The sequence below is a fragment of the Astatotilapia calliptera genome, chromosome 6 (genome assembly GCF_964374335.1).
Source record: "Astatotilapia calliptera chromosome 6, fAstCal68.1, whole genome shotgun sequence".
NCBI lineage: Eukaryota > Metazoa > Chordata > Actinopteri > Cichliformes > Cichlidae > Astatotilapia > Astatotilapia calliptera.
The window spans coordinates 24,393,648-24,405,814 of record NC_137427.1 but is presented as its reverse complement, the minus strand read 5'-3'; the positions used below and the strand labels follow the sequence as shown (position 1 = coordinate 24,405,814).

The 12,167-nt window shown below is 39.1% G+C and overlaps 1 protein-coding gene across 2 annotated transcripts in view; it reads left to right on the top strand.

The window, feature by feature from the left end:
- tbck (TBC1 domain containing kinase) overlaps nucleotides 1-12,167 on the top strand; it is a 58,987-nt gene that overhangs the window by 13,470 nt on the left and 33,350 nt on the right. For both annotated transcript variants that reach the window (XM_026171221.2, XM_026171220.2), the window contains exons 21-22: nucleotides 2,135-2,171; nucleotides 7,221-7,382. In XM_026171221.2, coding sequence (XP_026027006.1) covers nucleotides 2,135-2,171; nucleotides 7,221-7,382 — 199 coding nt within the window. The remainder of the gene's footprint in view (nucleotides 1-2,134; nucleotides 2,172-7,220; nucleotides 7,383-12,167) is intronic.

Here is a 12,167-nt window from a genome sequence, read left to right as displayed (position 1 = left end):
GTTCAGACTTGGGCCTTCCAAAAACTGCTTATCATTCTGGGTTGTCATTTAGAGCATGTACAGTACTACCATTTCAAAGGGGACTTTGTATGCTTGCTTTTGTTGTTAGGCCAGGGCAATACTGGAACACTCTTTGTTGATACAGCTTTCATGCTTGATTTCAGTCCCAGTAATCAGACTTTATATATAATAAATCCCTTTTCCCTTTGTGAACTGCAGAGCACACTCTGAGCTGTTGTTTTACTCAGGCAGTAAATCCATCTGCACTAAAAGGCCGAATGTCACTGCAGTATGAATGGATTTCTCATACATGCAAACCGGAACATGGCTAGTTCAACACACTTTGTCTTTCAGAAAGAAAGAAAAAACCAAAAATGTTGTGCAAACATGCAGAAACCACAAGTAATCTTTGGAAATGCTGCAGAGTTCCTGGACTCCGCTCCAGCAGAGTCAAATTGCATGTTGCCAGTGGTTTAATTCAGGGCCACTTTCAATTTTGGCTACATCGCCTCTCCTGAGTCTGCCATTTACACCTACGCTAATCCAATCTGGCTGTACTCGCAGTCCTGCTGCTGGGCTGTTGCGGCTGAGGATGAGACTCTGAGTGCAGTGGCCGTCTCGTCACACTTAGGCACACAAGAGGTCCACTGAACAGTCACCAGCTCCCTCGCAATTAGCAATCAGTAAACTGGCTGAGATAACTCCGCTGTTGCTGCTCCAGAGCTTTTGCCGCTGAAATTTACAAAGCCTTGGTGACAGTGGCCAGCAATTGGCAGTTGCTAGAACAGTTGGTTAATGGCGTAGTGTGTGTGTCTGTATCTGTCTGTGTGCCTTATTTCATTTCAATTTTATGCTTTTCCTCCCGGGGAAGTGCAGAGAGTAAATAAGAGAGAAAGAAAGGATGAATGACAAATGACAAGATCAGTATATTGAGATTCATTTTCATTGTTAGCGTTTTTCCCGTCGACTTATAACCAAAGTCAGCAGTTTGCTCTTTATTGCTGTTACGGTTTCTTAGCTGTGGAGATTCACAGCCATGTGTGCTGCTTTTCTCAGAGATTGAGTCTTAGCGTGTTATTTTGAGTTGATGTGTTGAATACTACGCACACATGAATGCTGTATGTGATCCCCTGCTGAATTGGTAAGTTTGCTCTCTTCCAAAGAAATGAACAGTCTTAAATTTTTGTGCTAGTTTCATTTTAATTGAATGAGAGTCAAATAAGTATTTTATCCCCAAGCAGAACATAGCAACTGGAGGAGAATCCCTTGTTGGCAAGCTCAGTGGTCAGACGTTTCTTTTAGCTGGTCACCAGGTTTGCACACATCTCAGGAGGGATTCTAGCCCACCCCTCTTGACAGAGACTCTCTAAATCCTTTTCTTACTTGCTGCTTGGCAGCTCAAAGCTTCAGCTTTTCTTTTTTGCCTTTTCTTTTTATGGTACAGTAGATGGCCCTGTCCTTTGGCCCCTCAGTGTGGTGATGTCATCCTGTAAACTTAGCAGAAAAAAGTCCAAGAGTAATGTTTCTACCTCTGTGTTTGACCGTGGGGATTGTGTTTTTTGGGTCATACTCAGCATTTTTCTTCCTCCCAGCAAGTCAGGATGAGTTGATGCAAAAGAGCTCGATTTTGGTTTCATCTGGTCCCAGCCCTATTCTCCCAAGTCTTCTGTAAATCATTTAAATTTCTTCCATTTCTGAATAATTGGACCAGCATTTGTCAGCTTCTCTCCAAGCTTTTTTCTGATGGTCTTTGTGCAGGTTCACAGTCTTGTCCCTGACGTCCTTTGACAGTTCTTTGGTCTTACCCACGAAATGAATTGTTTGGACAGGTGTACTTACATATAACAACTTATCTATAATTGAATAATCGATCAATCGATTGTAATCTGTGTGCAATATGGGCACACAACCTGTGGCAGCCAAAATTCATGCTGTTATGTGTTATTTCTGGATTTTTAGTTGACATTCTGTCTCTCTCCATTAAAATGAAACTACCATAAAACTTAAAGACTGTTTATTACCATGTGTGTGTGAGCAAACTTAAAAATTCAGGAGGGGATCATATTATTATTTTCCCCAATGTATAAGTTATGCTTATGTCATCATCTTTTTTCTCTTTTCTTTTTCCGCACAGCTTTATGCTATTCCCTGGTTCCTAACAATGTTTACACGTAAGTACTCTTTTTTTTTTTTTTTTTTTTTTTTTTTTTTTTTTTTCACCCACAATGCCCTGGCTTGATGTGGCACTGAGTGTAATCAAAAACTTTCACAGGATATTTGAAGTCAGCTTTTCGTCTGAGTGCAAATAAAAAGGACTGAAAAGGTCATTGGCTCAAATTTCGAGTTCTGTAGGTTTTTTTTAAATTTATTTTGGTCATGGTGACCTTTACTATCGCTGCTAATTAATTCCAGTCCTGTAGGGAAAGAACAGAGTCGCTCAGTCCGGCATCAGCTGAGATGTTGACCGGCACAGCTTCTTCTTTTTTTTTTTTAAATTTTGTATTTATCCGGATAAATAGTAAAAAATCCAACTTGTGACCAACAAGATAAATCAGCTGCTCAAATGTGTGTTGTATTCAAAGCGAGAAAAGAACAAAAAACACATATTCTGATGAAAACTATCAACCACTGCTGGCTTTATTCAGAACTTTCAATTTCATCTCACATGAGGGGAGTTCAGTTATTACTTAGTAATTTATAACATGAAATATGACAGCTCACAGTTCAGGTGCAGTTGTTTTGCTGAGCTGGGTTTGCAGTGAATCTATAAAATCTGCCAGAGAAAGGACCTGATTTACTTGAGTACATTTTTTTCAGCCTGCACAGAGTAAAGTCATTTAATAATGAAATAGAACGTCGGAATAAATAATAAAGTAATTGCCCAGAATGTATAAAATCCATACTAACGATCTGAAGTTACAACTGCAATTCTGCCTGTCTGTGTAAAGAATACAAACTTGCTAAATAAACATCCAGCTTTGCTTGAAGTATTTCATGAAATAAAGATAAAATAGCCAGTTAGAGTGACGACTGTTTGGAAAAGTATTGATTAGAGTGCATGAATTTAAAGCGATCAATAATACATTTGTACATGAAGGCCTTGAAAATATTTTAGAGGTGATATGAGACAGAGGAAAGAATACAGTATGTGGTAGAACACGGGTAGGATGTAGCAAACAAAATCAATCCCAGGCGCTCGACTCCAGGATGATAAAAATAAAAATCCTTTAATGAATATGGATTTGAAAAATGATAAAAAATGCATTAACAATTATTGGCATGCTTGCCTCCCTCAAGAGAACCTTGAGGAGAGCATGATGCTTTTTAAAAAAAAACTCTTCTATATTTATTAATGGTATCTCTACGTTGTTTTGGTGGGCTGGATTTGGATTTTGTATAATCCATCTTACCTCTGAGTGTCTTCCAGTTTTAAGGGCACCAAGGATGCAGGTGGTAGAGTAAAAAAACAAAACAAGAATCTAACCTCCCTAATAGGACTGTTCGATATAACGATATATATCGGATGACAATATAAAAACGTCTATCGTTTCATTTTACGCTATCGTTTGTTTCGTGGTGTCGCAAAATAAACTGTTTACAGCAATATTTTTTCATCGTTTTGATGGTCACTGCAGTGGCTATATTAATTTCTTAAACTTCTCTCTTTCTCTTATATTTAATTAACTACAGATCATATTTGTATCAGTGAATATTATTACAGAAGAATCTGACTTCCTTATACCAGATTCTATAGACACTTAACACTGTACGGTTCTGCTACCCAACGATATGAGGACAGTGTAACACACACTAGAGTTGTTGGGCCTACCACATGAGGAAGGCAACTGAAACACACTCCTGTCCTTCACAGCTTAAAACAATATGAGGACAGTGTAACACACACACTACAATCACTGGTCCTACCATATGAGGACTTCTACTTAAACACACTCCTGTCCTTCACAGCTTAAAACAATATGAGGACATGACGACTGAACATGTGTAGAGTTCACATTCCTGACTTCTAACTTCTCCTGCTGTTGTCAATAAAAGCTCTAAACCCAACACTGATGTAAAGCCATCTATTTCCCCAGAAATTAAATCATGTAAACTGATCAGCGGGAGCTTATTTTGACAAAAACATGTGTAAAACGACAAAAATATCAAATTTTGTCAGGATCAAGCTGATGCTTTAAGGGAAAGTTTGGACTAACAAATGGTATAGACAATTACTTTATCCTAATGCTAATGTTGGTTTTGGTTAACTTCGACTAAAACTGATTGTTTTAGTACAATTAAAGTGCATTTCATTTATGCACTAGGCCCAACTGACACATATACTTGATGCCAAATACAAAAAAATAATGTGTAACCTGTTGGAAGAATGAAGTGGGTGTGTCACTCACCAATTGGTCTGAAGGAGGTTGAGGCAGGACCTCGGCACTTGGTGTCTGCAACAAAAGACAACAATATAACGTCAGAAACATTCTCTAATATAAATCCCGACGATTTAATATAACCACACTACTGACGGACAAGCGCCTATTTTTATGCGTTGTCGTTAGCAACAACGACGGTAACACCATCGCGATTCCGCTTGTTTATGTTCCACATAAACCTTTCACAATAAAGCTCAAGATCCTGTTTAGACTTTTCAAAATAAACGGAATCACGTGAAAGAGCAGATTATTTACGGATGAGAAATAAAAAAGAGCCACCAGGTGCTAAAAAGTAAACCTTAGACTCAAACGTTAGAACAGGCTTTTCCCCGCAGCACGCCGTGTAATAAATACTCACAAAGAAAACGGCGGCCGTTACAACTTGTGTCTAAAAATGTATCGTTTCATGCATCTGGTAAAACACTCGACTCCAGCTACATGACGCGCAGCTGAAAACACTTCCCGCAAGTCGAGCTGCCCGAGATTCACAGAATTTACAGAAAATGTTACATTTTTGTGATTTATATCGTTATCGGGACGATAAAATTCTTATATCGGGATATGAGATTTTGGTCATATCGCACAGCCCTACTTCCTAAAGAATCAAAAACATCAGAAACAATGTCTGAGGAGCTTGGGGACATCTACTGTCTCCTCTGGTCACTATGACAAGGGTGTGTACTTACTGTGCATACACTGCAAGCATGGATAAATATGCAAAGGACACCACCTAAGAAACGTTATTTGCTAATAGTTTGCTAATGCTTTTAACACATCTGGCCCTTCTGTACACACAAACACAAGATTAAGTCACTTTCTTTAAGGTCAAACCCTTGTTAGTCACTACATGCGCTTCCCTGAAAAACAAAGCAACTAATCGTCCACTTTCTGTTCAGACCAGCTCACACATGCCCGAAGATGTGTTATACTGTATGCATTAGTATGTATGGGCATTATTTCAGAAAAGGGTCCTGAAGTGCTAATTTGGACCGAGATCGTTTAAAATTAATATGAAAGTCATATTACTGCAGATGTGGCCTTATAAACTTGTACTTTGAGAGAGTTGGAAAGTTATTATAGTCTTAAAATTTTTGATAGTGCTGATCTGGATGTTTTTGAAGTTGGCCTCATGATAAAGGGGCCTTTGTAAAACTTCAACAAGTACAGAGAAGGTGAAAACTCACTTTCTGATGTACTTCAAAAGAAATGCATAACTTATCAACCAGTGAACTACTGCCAAATGATTGGAGTCTTATTAGCCTTTTGGGATGATCTAGATGTAGATATTTAGATCAGCAATATTAAGCATTAGATTAAAAGGAAAAGAAAATGTTCATAAAAATCATTTTTAGTGTAAAATTAGCAGGTTGCAGTCTTCACAGTGATGCAGGTGGTTGGCAGATATCTTTGTGTTTTAGTTGTGATATGTATGCTTCCTTTACCGGTGTAGCATCAAACATATATATTATTATCATCATTATTATTAAAGGGACATTTTTTTCAAACATTTTTGTGGGGGGTGGGGATTTGGCATGCTCCCAGCATGAGGTTTGTCAGCGGATGGCAGCATTACACTTTGATCCTTTCACTGAGTGCAGGTATAGCGCAGAAAAAAGATCATATTAACAGGGGCCCAAAATTAAATGATATGCAATTAACCTGTTTCCCTCTAGGCAAACCGTCATTTACAGCAACTGTTTTAATAACTTGCTACCTTGTCGATATAAATTTTGATCGTTACACTAGAGCTGTGGTAGTGTGCAGACTGTTACAGACATTACACAACTTGTAATTTACACTAATTGAAGCCAGATTAGTCTGCATGTGCACTATCCACTGATGTTTTTGAACCCTTCACCTTGCTCGGTGATACATCTTCAGTTAAAACCACACACACAGATACCAGTTCTGGTGTGGGAAGTGTGAGTTGTGACCCTTTTAACCCTTATCCTCCCCCTGAGGCTGTGTGTGAGTCCAGTATTCACGAGGTGTGCCCTTCTGACTGCTAATGTCCCCGATCCAATATGAGACAAGGTTGGAGGGTCATCTTCCATTCACACACAGACACACTGACTGTCACTCACATGCACCGGCCAACTCGGCTGACTGCTAATGCGGTGCAGATCCTCCGAGGCATTTTCACAGCTCTCACCACAGTCACATTTTGCCCACACACACACACGCATGTCAGCTTGCCTAGTATCCACCTTAACAAACCCCCGAGATGATATAAACAGGTGGACAATGCTGGTTCCCATGCATAAATCTATACAGAAGGGAAACCTTAAATTTTAAAACACTGAGAGTAATGTGACTGAAATAATAACTGCTCTGAGACGTATTATCAGGATGTGGTTTTATTTGGCTTGGAATAACCTGTGCAGGTTTCTTGCTCTAAAGCTCCTCAGCCCCCTGATGTTCTTCCTGTCATTTTTCCACAACAACACCCACCTTGAAACATTTTTCCAGCTGCCTCCCCCACATCAAATATCCCTCCAGGCAGCACTGACAGTGCACAGTTTTGTTTAGTGAGCTCCCCGTTTTAAACCCATAAAGCCATGTTAAGTAAACGCACTGTGCACATGCAAATTATCCTCATTATACACAAACTGATTATCTATTTCTCACTGTGTGCATGCTACATGGTATTGTCCCATTTGCAGGATCCCATTGAGCATCTCTGGAGGCATGTTTCTTTTCAGGCACTCTCATATTCACTTACTTTGTAAAATCTTGTCTTTGTTGTGTTTTTTTTTTTTTTTTTATGTACCCACAATACAGATGTTTTTCCACTGCACAAGATCTTCCACCTGTGGGACACATTGCTCCTGGGTAACTCCTCATTCCCATTCTGTATTGGCGTAGCTATATTGCAGCAACTCAGGGACCGCCTATTGGCTAATGGCTTCAATGAATGCATCCTGCTCTTCTCCGACCTGCCAGGTAAGAACATCATCTGGTATGCACATCCGTGTATTTACACAGACTTTCCCTATTCCCTCTTTACAATTCTGTTCCATACAAGTGTTACTTAATTACCTACAGCCAAACAGTATATATGAGAGTTTCCCGAAAAGCTTTAAAATCTCTCATGTAAGCAAAGAAAAGTCAAACAAAAACACTTTTTTTCTGCCTTTTTTAAAATCTCACTCGAAGTGTTTCCATCTTAAAGAAGCGTGCATTTCTAGGAGGCAGTTTCTCAGAGTACTTATGTGCGCTCATGTGTCTGAGTTAATGATATCCTCAAAGCAGACAGCTCTGCACTCTTATACAGACATACTCGCTGCTTGATGTGCTCCCGGCGCTGCCGCGCTCTGCTCTGCATCTACTGAACAGTCAATTGCTGCGCCCTGGAATTAGTCTGCTCGCAGCCTGTTTGCTTCTTCATCATTTGCATCATCTTCATTCAGAGTTTAAACTCTTTTTGTCTTAGCATCTCTTGTATGATATCATTAAATGAGCAATTGCAAAATTCCAGGTAGATACAAACAAATAAAGTCAGCGATAGCGATGTGAGAGTAGCATGTTGCCTGAGGCCCCTTCCTTCTTTGAGAAAGCAAAGAGACAGACATATTTACTGAAATGCAAAAAAAAGAACAAAAGGCAAAAGAATTAGGAATTGAATGCATACACCTGCACGTGGACAGACATTTCAAATTCGTTAATACCTCATTACACCACCTAAGCACCATTGTCAGTGCAGCAGCAAGAATGAGACATAGGAGGAGGAAATATTGAAAAGTCGGGATGGCAAATACTTAGTCTTTTAACTTTGCAGTATCGTTGTTAATCCCTGCAGATTTCAGTGTTTTACAGACAAAAGAAGCAATTCCAACTCCTTTCTTGTACGAAGCAGGAGGAGGGCCAACAAATCAGGGAGGAATTAAGCGGGTTTGTTCTGTTCATACAGGCTTAATGGATATGCATACTTATTAACCATGTTGGTTAAATGTATTCAATTCTTTTCACAGACTCACTCCAGGTCAGAGTTATAAATGTGTTATGGGCAGACAGTGACAGAGTGCATTTGGGATTTTGCTGTTTCCGTTGACTGCATGTTGCCGTACAGTGACGAGTCCTAACAGTGTCTCTGATTATGCATCCACTTTACTGCTCCTTTTCACTTTCACAAAGCGATTACTTAGCAAAGTATCGGTGACATAAAGTCAGCAAGCGGCATTCTTAATGCATGTCTTCAGAATATAAGTTTCACCTGGGGGATAGCTCAAACAATTTCCTTTAAAACTATATTTCCAAATGGTGCTTAGCCCTTTTTTTTCTTGCTGAAAGGCAAAATGACTTTGGGATTAAAAAAAACAAACAATAGAGACAGGAACAATTTGTCCAAAAGGGACACTGGAGCTGACTGTAAACTGAGCCCCATCTTCTACAAACTTTAGTGGTTGCAATACGTCATTGTTTTACTGCCCGAGTCCAGGAGATTCATGTGATTGAGGCAGAAGGCAAAAGGAGATCCAGTTCTCCTTATAAAGGTAAAATATGTTGGCCTAGAGCTGCAGTCAGCTTCTCTGGCAAGATTTCCTTGGAGTTGTTTCTCCTGCCAGCTTGTTTCTGTATATCACTGCCAGCCCCATTAGCGCAGCCTGTGTATACCTAGGTAGTTACAGTGTAGTATCTGGCACTCACTCTAAACTATATTAGGACTGAAATCTAGGCTGCTGCATGACCTCAAACAGGACTTGTTTACTTAAGCTTCGAGCCACAATCTGGTCCCTACTCACAATAGTTTTATATACATTACAAAGACAGACTCCTAAGTTCTGCACACTTCAGCACAATATTTATCACCTCTAAGACAGCATGGGTCTATCTTCAATGGATTTATTGTTCTTTCTTTAGTCCCACAGTAGTGTGGCTTTTGAGATGCCATTGTGGGTCTGTCAGTCCACCATAATGGTCAAGACTGTGATATTTCAACATGATGAATCCTTCTAACTTTGGTGCTTTGTCTCTACTAACCCCACTATCAGGTTAAAATTTCACTGCTTTAAAGCTTCAAACCTCTCATTTGTGAAAAATCCCCATTAAACTTGTCTGTGCTTTTAGGGGGAGGTTATCAAATGTTAGTGCAGTCCAGTGCAAAAGCCAGCAATCATCATATCTTTATATTTTACCATACCACACCACGTTATTTAAAAAGCACTCAAAGTAAACAACAGCAGGACTGACTAAAAAAAACAAAACCCAAAACACAACATAAAAGACAAATACAGACCAGACAGTAAAAAGATACGGGGACATATAAGAACTGTAGACGTTAACAATAAAGGCGTACATAAAAAGTGAAATAAAGTCACAGTCAACATCTCACAGTGGGTCGAAAGGCAAGAAATAGAAGGGTGTTTGTAAGCGAGATTTAAAGACAGAAGTGAAGGAGCTTGCCTGATGTCGTTTCACAGCTGCAAAAACTCTTTCACCTCTTAATTTGCTGTCCATCTTTGGAACAAGTACAAGCATCTGGTCTGCTGACCTGTGTACAGTGTGTCTTTAACAGCAGTGTACCAAAATACTTTAGCATGTTAGCATTTAATTCAAAGCAAGTCCAGCATTGTAGGCTGCTGCAAACAAAGTATTTGTACAAAGACTGCAGTATTATTTCAGAGGAAGCTACAATAAATTCAAAATTTAGTCTCTTGAGCAACAAAAACTGAATTCTTAACATTTATGAATCATAGTGCAGAATATGTGATGGTCTATTCCCTGGTTTCAAGTGTGTTAGCAGGTTGAAAAGTTGACTGCTATCAGCTCTGACAGCAAGTGATGACACAGTGCAGGACACATTGAGCTTCCTATTTTGTAAGAATGAAAACTGCAGCTAAATAATTGTTATGATAAATCATCACAACATCAAAGGAGGTTTTAGTTTTTACTTCAGAAATACAATAACAAGTGATTTATAGATGTGAGCATTTAAATCATACATTTTATGAACGTGTAAAATATAGTAAATAGCATAGAGGGAAATGCAGAGAACATGAACAGAAACAAAGGCTTAGCGTTATGTTTGAAGTTCTTTTTAATAGTGCTTCTCAGCAATTGATGAAAAAAATATGGTTTTGAAGGTCAGTGTGTGCTTTCCCTCACCACGTTCATGTTCATGAAAGCGCACGCACACGTGCACGCACACACACGCACACATAGTGAGTTATGGTAGACATCCTGTGATTTGTGTACCGCACCTGCTCCATTCTGCCATCAGGCGTGCAGAATTGATGTCCTCATACAACTGAAGCTCACATTCATTTGTTTCAGAGCAGAGTCCACATGCGTCACATTTTTGTAACTACAGGAGCTGCATGTATGGAGGCAGAAAATATATACCATGCTGCTGGCTGGACATTATAAGAGAAGACAAATAGTCTGTCCAGCTTCTGCAGCACACACGGAAGGATAAATTACAGAATCGTTTGGATGCAGTATCGAATATTACATATTTTACTGCATATGTTTAAACTCTCTTAGATATTAGATTAATTTAAATAACTTCAGGCTGAACCATCATGCAGTTTACTGAAAGCTACTTTGCAGCATTCATGTAATCTCCACTTCACTGATTTCTGTTCATTTTGTTAATTTTAGCTTGTGCATGATGGAAGCCTATACTTAGTGGTCGTGACTATGACTGTGAACCCAGAGAGCTTACATTACACATATGACTTATTCTGAGATTCAGTGAGTTGGATGAACATTGGAGAGATCTATAAGCAGACTTGACATTTAGTTGTGAAATTTAAAAAAAAAAAGTCTTCTGCCTTTCTGTTCAAATACGCAGCTACCAGAATAAAAATTAACAGTCAAGATAATATTGCAAGACAGTAGCCCTTAAATGGTTCAGACACACTCCTCTCTTTTCCTCTTTCTTGGTAGTAAATAGGAGTAGAGACATTAATTCTCAGTGACAAGCCTATTATGCATGACACAGGAAGTCTGTAGTTGTAAATTTTCCAACAAAGAAGGGAGGTCTAGATTCAAAGAAAAATCTGTCATGTTTTCAAGTATTCATGATGTCAGTTAAATCATGTGGTGTGTATTGTAAGTCATCTTCATACATGCAAATACAGACTTATCTCCACAAAACGCCTGTTTGAGTCTCCAGATTAAAAAAAGACAAAGGGATAAAGGACCCTGAATAGTTTTCTTTTAAGTGTTGTGAATGATTTAACTGAGTAGGTATATATCAGAGTATAACATAACATGTGAAATAGGTGACCTGCTGTGCAACATTTAGACTCGGAGCGGGACATTGATCTCAGCTTCCCATTTGTTTGCAATTAATCGGATTCTGTGATTCCCATTTGATTAGTCTCGTATCCTCAGGTAATCTATAAAACTCTGTCCTGTTTGGAGACATCATTGATTCACAATGGCCCAGAGAGGCTCCCCAGCTGAAGGGGGAACCGTGTGTCTACTGATGATGCAGAGGCATTTGCCTTCACGGGACATTAGCATTTGCTTCAATGAGCCGAGATGGGCACAGAACTGATGAGCTCTACTTATAGATGTTTAGCTCTGAGAAAAACAACCATGACTTACTGAAACTGCTTATGGAAACACAGCACAGACAGACACCTTGAACGTTAGTAGAAGGAGATGTAGAGGATGGAAAAAACAATGTCTCTAGGACAAATTTGCCATGTTACAAATTACATTTTCATTTACATTTTAGGATGAGCCCAATCGCCTGATGTGGAGCTATTTAAAATAGTA